The sequence below is a fragment of the Leopardus geoffroyi genome, chromosome C1, assembly GCF_018350155.1.
Source record: "Leopardus geoffroyi isolate Oge1 chromosome C1, O.geoffroyi_Oge1_pat1.0, whole genome shotgun sequence".
Lineage (NCBI taxonomy): Eukaryota > Metazoa > Chordata > Mammalia > Carnivora > Felidae > Leopardus > Leopardus geoffroyi.
The window spans coordinates 28,372,685-28,387,921 of record NC_059328.1 but is presented as its reverse complement, the minus strand read 5'-3'; the positions used below and the strand labels follow the sequence as shown (position 1 = coordinate 28,387,921).

General features: G+C 54.9%; 1 protein-coding gene and 1 long non-coding RNA gene across 3 annotated transcripts in view; one reads left to right on the top strand and one right to left on the bottom strand.

Moving 5' to 3' along the window:
• Positions 1–15,237, top strand: part of GRIK3 (glutamate ionotropic receptor kainate type subunit 3) — a 230,776-nt gene that overhangs the window by 208,056 nt on the left and 7,483 nt on the right. Inside the window, exons 13-15 of one of the 2 annotated variants that reach the window (XM_045476763.1) lie at positions 2,176–2,393; positions 12,943–13,169; positions 13,721–13,970. In XM_045476763.1, the coding sequence (XP_045332719.1) occupies positions 2,176–2,393; positions 12,943–13,169; positions 13,721–13,970 (695 nt within the window). Of the gene's footprint in view, positions 1–2,175; positions 2,394–12,942; positions 13,170–13,720; positions 13,971–15,237 lie in introns of those variants that run through there. The other variant, XM_045476760.1, reaches the window with a different exon arrangement.
• Positions 5,475–6,935, bottom strand: LOC123597626. Its single transcript, XR_006712182.1, has 2 exons — positions 6,186–6,935; positions 5,475–5,896 (listed from the first exon to the last, which is right to left on the bottom strand). It is a non-coding gene; the product is annotated as an uncharacterized LOC123597626 (long non-coding RNA).

Sequence of the window (15,237 nt, the reverse complement as noted above, 5' to 3'; positions counted from 1 at the left end):
CAGCCCCACCGATGGCCTCGCCACCTTAGACTCTGGCTGAGCAAAGCTGAGCTGAGAATGGGCCAGACCGGAGGCAGGGAGGCAGGGCGGGAGGTCACTGCGGGAATGAAAGCACGAGACCTGAACTGGAGTCGTGGCCGTGGGGGTGGAGCACAAAGATGGACCAAGAGAACTTCAGGATGTCGCAGGGACAGGACTTGGTGACCACCCAGCCCTGGGGAGCCTGGGAACCGGAAGGGTCCTTCCTGGCTGAGGTGGGGACATTAGCCTGAGCGCGTCAGGGACGGTATGCACGGAAGGATACCGTTTTCTTTCGTGTTCTAGAGTGGGGGGGCTGGTGTACCGCACCTGTCGCCAGCCTGGTGGCCTCCCCTTTGGCCAGATCAGCAGCTGCTCAGACGTCTCACAAAGCAGAGTACCTGCACGGGCTGCAAGGAGCGTGGTGCAGACATGCCACGGGCTGAAGCGCGCGTGCAAGGAGAGGAGCCCCCAGGCAGGAAACACTCCCGGGGAGGACCCCACCACCGCCGCCCTGCGAGCCAGCCTTGCTGGCCAGGAGCCACATGCTCCTTGCTTCTGCCTGTCGAGTCACACGTCTAAAGCCTCTTAATTCAGGGAATGAGGTGTTGGGGGGAGTGTGGAACCAAAGTCTCTGCCTATGTTAGGGTCCCACTGCGGGGCAGTGGGTGACAAGGGGGCAAGGAAGGGAAGGAGATCCCAGGGGCAAAGAATTCTCTGTTCCTTGCTCACCCGTGTGTGCTCACGAGGCCCACTACAAACCCTGGTCCTCAGTAGACCTCGATCAGCGAATGCCCAAATGAATGGTATTATCCCAGCGTGTCCTGAGTGACCGCTACGTGCCAAGCCCTGTGCTGGGCACTAGAAAGGAGGAAGAGGAGAGAGAAATCTGCCCCCGACTCGAACGATCTCCCAGCCACGACAGAGGCCAGTCAGGGGCCCGGGTAGGGGTCCAGCAGGGCCTGGCCGAGTCCAAGGAAACAAGGAAAACAATTCATTCTCCCTCTTGGGGGGGCAGCCCTCGCCATAGCTGGGAGCTATCTGATGAGGCTGGGTGTGGACGGGTGGGGAAGGGAGCCTCAGAGCTCCCAGTGGTCACCAGAGCTGGGAAGCGACAGGCGCCTTTTGACGGAAGTGTCTCTTTCAGTCCTCACTATTAATGAGTACCCTGAAGCCTCACCTTGCTTCTTTGTCCATCGTTATCTTTTCTCGGTGACAGTTGGAAAGACCTGGAAAGCCCCTCAATGCAGTAATAGCTTCTCTCCAGCTGCTATTCAAAGCATGGGCCCCTGATGTATTCCCCACGAGGTTTTGATTAGGAGGGAGAAAAATAGTTATGTATTTGAAAAACTCTCCTTTGAGTGATTTCTTTGAGAAAAAAAAAAAATCATCCATATCAAAGCAGACACTTTTCAGATTGTAGGTGCAAACATTCTGGGAAGTTCAGGAGTCACTTGCTATTTAAATCTCTTGAAAGCCGCCTCGTTAATTACTTGAGTTAGAAGGTTTCATCTAAATTGTGCTCCGCACCCAAGGTCAGGGAGGAAGAGTGATCTCTTTCAGCAAAAAAGCTTCAAAAAATGTTGATTTTCTCCTCCTGCAAAGCACCACCCAGCAATCCTGTGTTTGTGTACCGCTTGTATTTCCAACACACTTTCTTCTCCAGTTCTATCGCGCTATTTGTGCGAGGCTGGGACAGAGGAAGGACGATTCTCCGTGCTTTGCAGTGTTCCAGAGGGGGAAAGCGTCTGGCATAATCACACAGAGTTAGGAGCATGATTCACTCAGGAACCCAGGGCTTTCTACTCAGAACCTGGGACCCCAGGGGGCTGACAAGCCTGTGAAATGGTGTGCGTGTGCGTGTTGTTCTAGAACAGTGGTTCTTAAATTTTAGCCTGCCCCAGGATCCCCTAGAGGGCTCACCAGACCCAGACTGCGGCGCCCCACCCCTCAATGACTGATTCAGTAGGTCCTGGGAAGGGGCCTGGGGACGTGCCAGTCTAACCAGCTCCCGGGTGACGCTGAGGCTGCTGGTCTAGGGACCACACTGAGAACCGCTGCTCAGCTCTTACTGGATTATCAGTGGAGTCTGGGCCCCAGAGGACTTGAGCAGCCCTAGACATTGTCAGGGACCGCCTGCCCTCTCCATTCTCCCAGGGTCGGAACTGATGCCCAAAGCCCTGTCCACGCGCATCATCGGTGGCATCTGGTGGTTCTTCACGCTCATCATCATCTCCTCCTATACGGCCAACCTGGCCGCCTTTCTGACCGTGGAGCGCATGGAATCTCCCATCGACTCTGCTGATGACCTGGCCAAGCAAACCAAAATCGAGTATGGGGCTGTCAAAGACGGGGCCACCATGACCTTCTTCAAGGTGAGACCCTCTCCCTCCCTTGCAGCACCACCAGCTGACCCTCCCATGCCCTTCACTGTCCTTCCCTAACGGCACAGAATCCATGGGCCAGGAACCCCGGGGGCTCAGCCCCGGCCTGTTTGAGACCGGTTGGTTTCAGGGAGCTTTGATGACGTGGCCACCTGAGTTGGTCCCGGCACAGAGCGTACACGTTGTCACCCCTGGGACAGGCAGGGTAAATGTGCTGTTCTCTTAAATCGTCACAGGTGGGAGGATGAGACTGGAAAAGGGGAAGGAGAAGCGTGGCCCGGACACCCAAACGGGGGCCGGGGCAGTGGGCTCCCTGCACCGGCTTAGGGTCTTCATGACCTCCATCTTCCAAGAGGCTGCCCTGCACTTGGAGGTGAGCTCTCCACCACGGAGAGCGTGGCCGGGGGCACGTCCTCCAAGGAAGGGAGGAGGTTAAAACTTGAACAGGCGTCTATAAACATTTCTTAGCGTGTCCCTGCCACCTGCTATGGTCACTGTCCTGAGGGGCATCCAGCCATGGCCTCCCTGCTCCTCCTGTAGGGTGTTGGCTCAGTTCCCCCAGGGTTTCCACCTCCTACCAGAGTAGCTATGGTGGAGGAGACTGACTGACCCTGAGAACCAGTAAATGTTCTTCTGGAAATTAAAGTAAAAACAACAGCAGCCACCGCCGAGAGCTCACAGTGGGCCAGACTAGCGGCTTGGCTTCACTGAGTCATCAGAACAAGGCCTGTGAGGTGGGAACCACAACTATTTCCACTTTGCGCCTGTGGAAACTGAGGCTCAGAGTGATTAAGCAGGTTGTTCAAGAACTCAGAGCTGAAGGACCCAGGTCTGCCTTCCTCCAAAGCCCACGTTCCAGGCCGTTTGTTCTTAGACTGGAATATGCATCCAAATCACCTGGAAGGCTTGGGGAAAACCCAGATTCCTGGGCCCTGCCCTCGGAGTTTCTGGTTTTGTAGGTCTAGGGCAGGGCCACGAATGTGCATGTGTAAGGCATTCCCAGGTGCCACTGGTGGTGGTCCAGGGACCACACTTGGAGAACCACTACTCTAAGGGTCTCTCAGAAATGGTTAGGATTCGGGAACTCGGGGACTGTAGGTCTAGGCATCCATCCATTTATTTATTAGTCACTTGCTCTCAATCAGTCTGGAACCCTGGGCCCTGGTTCCCCATCCCCCCAGCTCTTGGGTCCTTCCACGCTAAGCCTCTGAGGGATGAGTTGAGCCTCCAGAGGGGCCTGAGGGAGGAGAGAGGAAGGAAGGAGAGGGCGGGGAGGGAAAGCCTCTACCTCCTGGAACCCCACCATCACTGGCCCCTACCCTGGCCTCCCCTGTGTCCCTCCTTGAGGGACAGCAGATGTTTAGTGAAGAGGAAAGAGAGGAAAAGGGCTCCCCTTGTGAACATCGCTGCTGCCACCAAGAAGTGGCAAATGTGGCCTTCCTGAGAGGTCACTATCATGCATCTGGTGCGAGGAGCATATAAAAGTGTCGTCGCAGGCATGCCGGGGGCTCTCTGGGACCCCGTGTAGGTGTTCATGAGTGTGGGCAGTATGTGAGCATGTGTGTGCCTGCGTGTGTGTATCACAGTATATGGTACACATAAACGTGCATTGAGGCACGTATGGGTGCACACAGGTGCCCGTGTACAAAGTCTGCCTGTGCAGGTCTATGTGCGTCTTGGTGCTCGGACATAAGCGTTTGCATATATCTGTGGGCGTACGGGCGAGCGTATGCGTGCGTGTATGTCTGTGGTCTGGGCATGTGGATGTGTACCCAGGTGTATATGCCAGAATGTCTACATGTGTGTGCATGGAGATTATGTGTGTGCGTGTCTGCTTACATGTCCCCGTGGGTGTGTCTAGACAAATGTGAGCATGGGGGGGTGGACCTCTGTGTCAGCCCACGCGTGTATGTGTGTCATAGCTTGCATGTGTGTATAATGGCCCCTGCACGCATGTGTGTCTGCGTGCGTGTGTCAGCAAATGTATGTCATGGTCCGTGCATGTGTGTGTGCCTCATAGCCCCTGCATGCGTGTGTCTGCATGTGCGTGTGATGGTTCACGCATACGTGTGTGTGTATGTGTGTGTGCTGGTGTGAGTGTGCCTGCTCGTGCCTGTCCCCAGGCTGTGGCCCAGCCCTTTGACTGTGCCAAAGCATCTCTCATGCATTACACATGAGCCCATCTCTAAGCAGGGCTCCCGATCAAAGGGAAGCGGCATAAATAAGGCCGGTGCAGGCTCATTGCCGCTGATTGGATGCCCTTGCCTCCCTCCACGCTAAGATGCTCAGATTGGCTTCCAAGAGCCTAGTTCCAGCTCCCCGCCGAGCCTCTGTCCTCAGCATCAAGCAGAACCCCCGGCAGCCTGCTCCGCCCTCACGCACCTTCCCTGCAAACAGTGCAGCGAGGAGGGCGGGGGAGGGACACAGATGCTGTCACCCAGCTGGGATGCTGGGGCACGAGGGCCCATGCTCACAAGGGCCGCCGGCCAGAAACAGCAACTCCGCATCTCCTGCGGGACCAACTCCACTTTCCTGCTCTCCTGATCACCAATTAATTCCTCTGGATGTCTGGCTACGTTGCCTCCTGCTTTTTTTTTTAATGTTTATTTTTGAGAGAGAGAGAGAGACAGAGTGCAAGACAGGGAGGTGCAGGGAGAGAGGGAGATCCAGAATCCAAAGCAGGCTCCGGGCTCTGAGCCGTCAGCCCAGAGCCCGACGAGGGGCTCAAACCCACGAACCGCGAGATCATGACCGAGCCGAAGTCGGACGCTCAACCGACTGAGCCACCCTGGCGCCCCTACATTGCCTCCTGCTTTAATCCAAGCCCAGCTCTTCCTGCCCAGGCTCCCTTTTCTCTGGCAACAGTAGTGGGAATGCTTTCCAGGCCGAGAGGAGCTTGAACATGGGGACCCTAACCCTGCCTCGGATGATGAGGTAGAAGCCAACACCCACCCAGAAGTTTCCCGGACAAGCTTGCTACCTCCCCTCTCCCCTGCCCGTGAGTGAATATGGCGCTAGGGTCGGATGGGGATCAGCTTCAGGAGTAGACACAGGGAGCCTAGGAGACATTGGCAAGGTCGACGATCATAGTAACATTTATCAAGCACTCACTGGGTGCCGGGCAACATTCCATGCACTTGGCCTGTATCCGTGTGTGTCCTCCTCACAACTCTGGAAGGTAGAGACCATTGTGATCATCTCCCATTCTACCCCTGAGGAAAGCAGGCTCAAAAGTGGCCGAGTTCACACGGACTTGCCTATGATCAACAGCTAATGAAATGCAGAGCAGGGATTTGAACCCCCGCGGTCTGGCACCAGGGGCCGTGCTCTCTGTCGCTGTGTGCACGCGGCTTCTCTAAGGAGTCAGCCACGGTCTGGGATTCGGTTGGGGAAGAGCAGAGCCGCAGCCAGTGTGCCTACGTATCCCCAGTCCACACGGTCCCACTGCATCCCGCGTCGTCGTTCAAGCGATACACGTTGAGCGGACGCCGTCGCTGAATTAGAGTTTGGAAAAAAAAGAGGGCAGAAGCCAAGTAGAGCAGGTGCAGGAGACGTGTCAAGGGCAGGAACTGAGCAGGTGGCTCCCTGAACATCCTGGGGTGCAGGGCAGGGGAACTTCGTGTGCTTCTACAGAGCGCCGCCCCCCCCCCCCCCCCCGACTGAGAGGAGAGCTCCAGGGAGAGAACCTACTCCTGTCCAAAGGCAGCAACAGGAAGCGGGAAGCCAGGCTCTGGGGGGGGGGGGGGGGGGGGGGGAGGGGGTGCGCCAGAGCCCCGCGCCCACCCTGCAGCCTGGGAGACGGGGCGGCTCAAGGCGCCCCGGCATTCCAAAGGAAATTGCATTTGAAGAGTTGTCGGGGAGCAGCAGACATCACAAACAGCGTCTCCTGTGCTGTCCTCCCTCCGTCTGGGAAGATAAAAATTAATTAGGAGATGAAAAAAAGAAGTCTTTGAAAGCACTGTTTGGCTGTAAAAATATGTAGGCAAAATGTAAAGAAGAACATTGGGGAAGCGTGTTCTTTGGGCAGCTTTGAAAGGAGAAGCTGTAGGAAAACAGCCTCTCCGAGGATTTAGCCCCCTTTGGGGCTGGTGCGAGGCAGGCACATCGCAGAGGGAGAGACTGCGTGTGAGACACAGCCGCCGCTCAGGGCAGAGACCAGAGCTGGGGGCCAAGAATTCCAGGCTCCCTGGGGCTCTGGCACCGTCAGCCCCTCCCTCTTGTATAGTCCTGCCCTGCTGTAGCAAGGGAGCCTGGAGAGTTCCTGGAGAGGCCTCTGTCCAGCCCCCCACCTTCCAGCCGCTCAGCCGACTCTTCCCTGAGCTGGAAGCCGCACCCTATCTCAGCCTCCAGTTTCTCCTGACTCATCTGCCGGCCTGTCCAGGGTCAGAGTCTTGCCTTCAAGCAGAAGGAGGGTCGGAGGGCCAAAACGCAAGGACTGGGCGAGGTTCGGTGCCGTGCAGCCTGGCCCTGTCCAGTCACATCCGTCTTAAAGTCAGACCGCCCAAGACTTGTTGTCTCTGCTGGGGGACCTTGGGTAAGTCACTACTTCTCTGAGCCTCATTTTGTTCACCTGTACGACGTGGGTACTGATTGCCACCAGACGGCACTCAGCGAGAGGACTCAACGAGCTACCGCACGGACAGTGGTTAGCCCAGTGCTGGACGCAGAAGCACCCAAGTCAGATACTCTGCTGGTTGGCTGACCCAGAAGACTGGGAAGCAGGCCGGACCCTTTTCTCCTTTTGCCCCGTAGTCCCAAAGGATTTGGAGAGGGACCAGCCAGCGGACACCTGGTGAATCTCCCTTCCCCTGGGTCTGTGGGCTTTGTGAAGGACCTTGGTGCCTCTCACGGGATGGTCATATGCCTCCGCACAGAGCTAAGAACTCAGAAGGAGCCCCGAGATCCTCAGAATAGGAGCGATCCCGAGAGGGCAGGCAGAGGGGCAGGGACAGGTGCAAGGCTGGGCCAGTGATGAGGGGAAGTGACTGAAAACTACTGTTCCTGAGGCCCTCTCTGTGCCTTCGTTTTCTCATCTATGGAACGGGTATGATAATAGTACCCATCTCGCAGAGTTACTGAGATGATTAAGTGGGATAATTCACGTAAACAGCTTAAAACCGTAGCTGACACGGAGTATACATGCCCTAAGTGTTAACTGTGTTTATTGTTTGTTGTTGAAACCGGAGATGCGCAGGCCTCTTCAGCCCACAGATGCAGTTTTGGGGGCCATACATCGCTTGCATTTTCTTACGTGAGTTGCCAGCATTTTAAAATTGAGAGCTTTTTGCATTTAAAAAATTCACATTTCCAGCTTCTTGAAAATGTGAAAGATTTGGCATCACTGAGCTGCTCTCTCGCTGAGCACCAGTTGTGGGAGCCAAGAGGCAAGTATCAATCTCTCCAGTGTATCAATTCCACTCAGCATTTCCTACTTACTCCCTGGCCCTCCCTGGCCCCCGTCAGCACCGGGCTTTCCTACCCTGCGCTTTGCGTCATTTATTTTCTATAGAAACTCTGCATTGTAGCAATTATTATCCCCGATTTCCAGATGAGAGAACTTAGCCTTAAAGAGCAATAATGATGCCATCCACTTGTCCAGCACTTCCTAGGGACCCAGCCCTGTGCTAAGCCAGCCCTCATTTGACAGAGGTGGAAGATGAGGCTCAGATTTGTGACGTCACTTGCCTGTGGTCCCAGAAGGAGCTGGCATTTGAACCCAGGTCTGGCATGACACCAGAGTCCATGCAACAGAGCTGACCCCTCCTGCCGCCTCTATCCCCAGCCTGCAGCCCCCGCCTTCCCAGGCAAGCCTCAGGGGGCATGTGCGGACAGCAGGGTGACCGCTAGACTGGAGGGTCCGTGAGTCTGTCCTGGTGAGGTGACATGTAATGGCGGGCAGAAGCAGCAGACTCCGGGAAGCCGCCTGGTCCCTAAGGAAATAATCCAGGAGACATGATTAACTGCCAAAGCCTCCACACCCAGGGATAAGCAAGCCAATTAATTTGAGGAAAGGTCTCCTCTCCAACATGGAAAATACCCAAGGTCTCGCATGGAATCACATTGCTTCTGCCTCTCTGCACCTGTTCCCTGGGATTCAGCTCCCTTTGAAATTTATATATATATATATATATATATATATATATATATATATATATATACATTTTTCTTGTACAGAAATGTTAAATTCTCAAGATTAAGTATCTTCAGTTGGGGAAAATCAATTTACTTCTTTGAGGAGGCTGGAATTGAAAGTCGTGAGCCTGAAACTTACTTTCTTGCCAATTTTACTGATAAAAAAAGCCTCTCCGTCCTGGCACGTCGCCCTGTATTGGCTGCTCCAAACGATTCCATTAATTGATTTGGGTGACTGGCCCTGAAGCAATGCTTATTAAGGTTCCCACTGGAGCTGGGACAGGCAGGATGACGTGGGAGCCATAGGTATGCGGGACTCCGTTCCCTGGGGTGGTGATCATAGCTCCGACCTGAGACTCCAGGAGGGGCCCTGGCTATATCCCTCCCTGCCTCAGATGGGCCCTGCTAGAAGAGAGCTTTTCAGAGATGTGCTTTGGAATCACAGAATCCCTGGAAGACAGAAGGAAGGAATTTAAGGGGAGCCAGAGACCATGAGTGGATATAGCTGAGCATCTGAAAACGGGAGCCCCAAAAAACAGAAGCACAGCCAGTAGCCATTCTAGGGAGGCAGATTTCAGAACCACCTGTTTAAAGTTTGGAGGTGAGAATTTGTTGACACTGGAACTGGGAGAGCTGAACCTCTTGAAATCAGCATCACAGCCGTCTTCACGCCTTTTTGTCACCTCTCCTCTCAAGTGGCCCTAGCTTCCTGGTGTTCTTACCAGCTCCCTCCCTGTAATCCTTCAGCTTTGAGGCTACTGGAGGCCTTCAGCCTCAACACCCCCCCCACACACACACACAACCCCCGAAAGAAATTTCTGTCTCCATTTATGGTGGAGTGTTACTGGAAAGAACATATGTTTTGATGGCAGAACTCTGCTTCTGCTCGACTTGCTGTGGAAAGAAGGAATAAGGTGTTGGGGAGGATGCAGGGAGGAGTTTGCAGAATGAGGATGAGTTCTCATCCCTTTCTGAGACAGAAGGAGTGGGGCAGGGCTTCCTGAGTGGTTCGTTGTCAAGTTACTTTTGCCAGCACTTGGGATTTACTGATGGATGACTGGTTTCATGGGAGAGTGGTGGGTAAGATGGGTGAGGTGGAGAAGTGGATGCATGGTTGAGTGATGGATAGATGGATAAAAGAACAGATGGATGGGTGGGTGGATGGATGGAAGGATGGTTGGATGGATGGATGGATGGTTGGATGGATGGATGGTTGGATGGATGGAAGGATGGATGGATGGATGGATGGATGAATAGATGAGTGGATGGATAGATGGATGGATGGGTGGATGGATGGTTGGATGGATGGATGGATGGTTGGATGAATTAATGGATGGATGAGTGGGAGGATGGATGGATGGATGAATGGATGGATGGATGGATGGATGGATGAGTGGATGTATAGATGGATGGATGGATGGATGGATGGATGAATAGATGAATGGATGGATAAGTGGATGGATGGATAGATGGATGGATGGATGGGTGGATGGTTGGATGGATGGATGGATGGATGGATGAATGGATGGATGGATGGTAGATGGATGAGTGGATGGATAGATGGATGGATGGATGGAAGGATGGTTGGATGGATGGATGGATGGTTGGATGGATGGTTGGTTGGATGGAAGGATGGTTGGATGGATGGATGGATAGATGGATTCATGCATTAAGAGGTATAAGGAGAGCCCTGACGGTCTCATCAACACCTGGTTCCTACCTCTGATGGAAGGAGAATTTGGAAGCAGGAGAGACTGAGATGGAAAAGAAGCTGAGGTTCCAGAGCCACTGATGGGATAATAGTACTTAGTTATAATGACCATGAGGACAGAGTATCTGAGGAGCATGTATACTTGGCACTAGGGGTGATTGGACTTGGATGACCTGGTTAGAGGAATCATTGGAACTGATTATCTGAAAAAAACAACGATCTGAGGAACAGCAGTAGCTTGTGTGCGTATGTGGGTGAGAGAGTGTATTTGTTACCTTTTGCTGGACAGCTGATTACCTGAAACCGAGTGTCCTAAAACAATGGCATTACGATCTCACCGACTGTGGGTCGGGAAGCAGCACAGCTTAGCTGGGTCCTCTGCGCGGGGACTGTGACAGGCTGCGGTCGAGGTGTTGCCTAAGGCCACAGTCATCCCAAAGCTGCGCTTCCAAGCTCGCTCACATGGTTGTTGTCAGCAGTCAGTTCCTCCCGCGCTGTTGGCACTGAAGGCTTCAGCTCTGTGTTCACTGCTGGCTGGAGGCTGCCCTCTGTTCCTGGCCACGTGGGCCTCTCCACAGGGCGACTCGCATGGCAGCCAGCTGCCATCAGAGTAGCCAGCGAGAGTGCGAGCAAGAGGGCCAGTCTCCTGGAGCCTAATCTTAGGAGTGACATCCCATCGTTCGTGGTGGGGGCAGGGGGAGTTCAAAGCAAATCAGTAGTCCAGTCCGCACTCAAGGGGAGGGGATTACGCAAGGGCATGAGTACCAGGGACGGGGATCTCTGGAGCTAGATAGAAGCTTCCTAGCACAGTGAACCTGGGCAGAGTGAGAAAGGCCCTGTGGGATAAAAGGAGCCAGAGAAGGAGAGTCTGGATGCCAGAAATTATCTAGAAGATAAGCCATGTCTGAGGACTCAGAAAGTCTCGAAAAAGGAATGCTTTTAAGGGCAAGAATGGCTAGTCGGGAGAGGGCATGGGTGGGGGGTGGCGCAGGAGGAGCTGAGGGGGGAGAGTAGCTGGCGAGATGGAGTAGCTGGAGAGCACGGGGTTTGGAGACCAGGGTTGAGGAGGTCAGAGTAGCTGATGGTGGAGTAGCTGCAAGCAGGAATAGGAAGGAGGATGGCTGGGTTGCTGGGAGCAGCCAGCTTGCCACTCTAATGAAACCCATCAAGGGCCTTCAGCTTTGAGGCAGATATATTTGCAGGTGGGATGGTGGCTGCTTCTCTGGGAAGGTGCCCTCAGGCCCGGAGGAGGCATCACTGGCATTTGATGGATTCTGGGTTCTGATAAAATTCCAAGTGGGGTCTTGCCTGCTGCTTTGGGGCACCCCGCTCCCCTAGGCATGCTTGGGCCTCCAGGAGCCAGTTTTGGAGAGGACAGCCCTTACCAGAGCCAGAAGGCCCCGGAGAATAGTAGATACAACTTTCCGCCCAGCCCCTGCCCCCACCGCCCTGACTCCTGACAAACACAGCTTCTTTCCCATCCCCTCCCCATCCCCCCGGCCCTGCACCAGCCTGTTCAAGCACACCCCTGCTGTCACGCACACCGGAGCTGGGCCGGGTGCCAGTGAGACAGGCTGACATCACAGACAGGCACAGCTAGACTTGGAAGCGGCCGGGCACAGTGGGGCTCACAGAGCCACCTGCTCCCCTGGGGGACCCTGGAGGCAGGGCCAGTCCCCCCGCTGGGAGCAGCTAGCTGGCTGGCTGTAACTTCCTGAGAAAACTCAGGAATGCTGTGCAGCCTGATCTGCCCATTCTTCTCGGCAGCAGGGGACATTCAACCTCGGCCCCCTCTCCCTGCCCCCCACACGTTCTCTGAGTCTCCCCAGCCAGCCAGGGCAAGCACAGCTGCCCACCCACCAGGCCTGATCTTAGCCATGCTAGCTGTGTTCGCACAGCAGCGTCCAGCCCGGGGTGCTCTGGGGACAATCACAGGAGATAAAGGGCCTGCAGACCACCTGCTCTGACTGCCCCCACTTCTCGCCCCACCCCTCCTCAATGAAGCACAACAGACAAACCCTCGTCTTCCCCTGGAACAGGGCACACAGGGGGAGCCCTCTTTGGCTGCAGTGGAAGGTGGGGGGAGGCCAGAACCCACCAAGCTTTGCCCTCACTGGCATCCCCTTCTCCCTGTCTACCCTCACAGAGGTTTCTATGAGGCAGTGAAGCTCAGTGGTTAGGAGCATGGACTCTAGAGCCAGATGGCCTGGGTTCGAAGCCTAAATTTGCTACCAACCTTGAGCAAGTTACTTGGCCATGCTTCCGTTTCTGTAGATCGGAGCCAAGGGTAGTACCCGCCTCCTCGGATCGTTGTGGAGAATCAGCGAGTTAATGCAACTAAAGCTCTTAGAACAAGGCCTGCACATGTAGACGTTTAATACATGTCAGAGGAAGGAAACTCATTTAAAAAACAGTCAGTCCGAAAACCACTGCGCCACGGCAAAGAGCCAGGCGTTTCTGGGGGGGGGGGGGGGGGGGCTGAGTCTGAATCCCGGCTTCATCACTCCCCAACTGTGTGTGTCGGGACCTCCTCTCCCAGGGCCTCAGTATCCACGTCTGAGCAAACGGGTCGCATTCCTTCCTCTGAGGGCTGTAGACAGGGTTCAGTGGCTAGAGCGCTGCTAAGTAGAGGGTATGGTATTTGGCCCCCGGTGTGCTCGGTGACTGTGTGCATCCCCCCCTCCCCTCGTGGCCCAGAAATCCAAGATCTCCACCTTTGAGAAGATGTGGGCCTTCATGAGCAGCAAGCCCTCGGCGTTGGTGAAGAACAATGAGGAAGGCATCCAGAGGACCCTGACGGCCGACTATGCGCTGCTCATGGAGTCCACGACCATCGAGTACGTCACCCAGAGGAACTGCAACCTTACCCAGATTGGGGGCCTCATCGATTCCAAGGGCTACGGCATTGGCACACCCATGGGTGAGCGAGGGGCTGCAGGCGGGAGTGGGGCTTGGGGGACAGAGGATGGGCAGGGCCCCCACATCCACCCCCACACACAGTCTTCTGCCCCTTCTCCCAGCTCATCCCACCGAATCTAAAAAGGTGGCATTTCTTCAGCCCAGAGACCAAGGCGTACGTCCCAACCTCGCGGGGTCAGCCGGGGCCTAGGCAGAGGAGAGCTGGGGGCAACCCAGAGGTGGGGTGAGGCAGGGTGGGGTGAGGCAGGGCGGGGTGAGGCAGGGCGGGGGTGGGGGTGGGGTCTGTTCAGAGGTCATGGCTGTTCTCCCTGACTTTTCACCTGCTGATGCAGCCCAGATACACCGTGCGTTCCAGGGGCCTGTGGAGACAGGGACTCCTAGGCAAAACTCCCCACCCCAAATCAGGACGTTTCTCCCACCCAAACACCGTAGATCATTCAAAGAGGGGCTTTTGTGAGCCTATGGAGATCGTGGCCAGCACCGAGCAGGGTGCCGGCAGGGTGAACGCACACGGCACTGAATGCCGCTGCCAGCCGGACCCCTGTCCCCCACGCAGGCTCCCGTACCGGGACAAGATCACCATTGCCATCCTGCAGCTGCAGGAGGAAGACAAGCTCCACATCATGAAGGAGAAGTGGTGGCGAGGCAGCGGGTGTCCCGAGGAGGAAAACAAAGAAGCCAGCGCCCTGGGCGTCCAGAAGATCGGGGGCATCTTCATCGTCCTGGCCGCCGGGCTGGTCCTGTCCGTGCTGGTGGCCGTGGGCGAGTTTGTGTACAAGCTCCGCAAAACAGCGGAGCGAGAGCAGGTGAGCCTCGAGGACCGGGACCTGCGCGGGGATGGGAGGGAGAAGGGAGGACAGGGTTCCGGCTGGATTCGTGCCTCCCAAGCGCATGGGGTATCTGAGCCCACCCTGCCTCTCCACCACCCCCCGACCACGAGGCCCGCTGGCCCCACCCCTGCTCTGACTCCGAGCACACACTCCCACCGCTGCTGTTCCATTCCAGGACAAGCCCCCTCGCCTCCAGCTGGACCGTGCGACAGCCTCCAGTCTGGCCTTCCTGCCTCCCCGCTCCCATCCGCTCTCCATACACAGTTAGTGCCCTGTTTCACACTTAATTCAAACCGTGTCGTTCCCCTGCACAAAACCCTCCTTGGTAATTGTTGGAGCTCGGTGATGGTTACATAGGGATTCATTATACACTTCCCTCTCCTGCATATAGTTGGAAATTTCCATAATCAAAAGTTTAAAAAAGAAAAGAATGTTAAGAGGTCTGGCCCAAGTGTACATGCAGGAGAAGTCTGCTCAACCCATCTGATTAATTCAAGTGTGGTTGAGCGATGTTTCTGGGTCCTGGTAGCAAATTAGAATCACAGGGAGAGAGTTTTTTAAGTGCTAATGTCCTGGCCTCACTCCCAGAGACGGTTTTAATTGGTCTGTGGCAGAGCCTGGCGTTGGTGTCTTAAGAAAGAGTACTTATAGGGTGATTTAAATGTGCACGTGAGTTGAGGGCTGGACAGAGGTCCCTCTCACAGAGAAGTTCAAAGGGACATAGGGCCAGTGTGGAAGGAGACTGCAGTTAAGTCCCATGTGGAAGGGACCATTCAAAACAGGCGCTTTTTACATCCATCAGAAGTGAAATAGGGCCCTTTATAATCAGAAAGCCAGAGTCAGCAAAGAGGAAGGGGAAAGATCATTCTTGGTGTCGCATTTCTCCTGGGCAGGAGGAAAGGGACATGTTCCCGTATTGCTGGGATCAGTCCAAGTGGATACGTTTTTGGAAGGCAACTTCGCGGTCTGGACAGAGTCTTAAAAGTGGCCACACATTTTGACAGTGAATTTCTACTTTTCGAAATGCACCCAGTGGAAGTGGCCAAGGGTAGATGCAGTTTTATTTACAAGGATGTTCACGGAAGTGTTAATTGTCACATGAAGAATGGGGTGGGGGGGGAACCCTTGACGTCCAATAAAAAAGAATGGCTAAAAAAAATCACCATACATTAAAAAAGAACCACCAAATTCTTTAGGAATTCCCAATACCATTGGCATGAGCTCCACATTGCCCCAAAAGCCT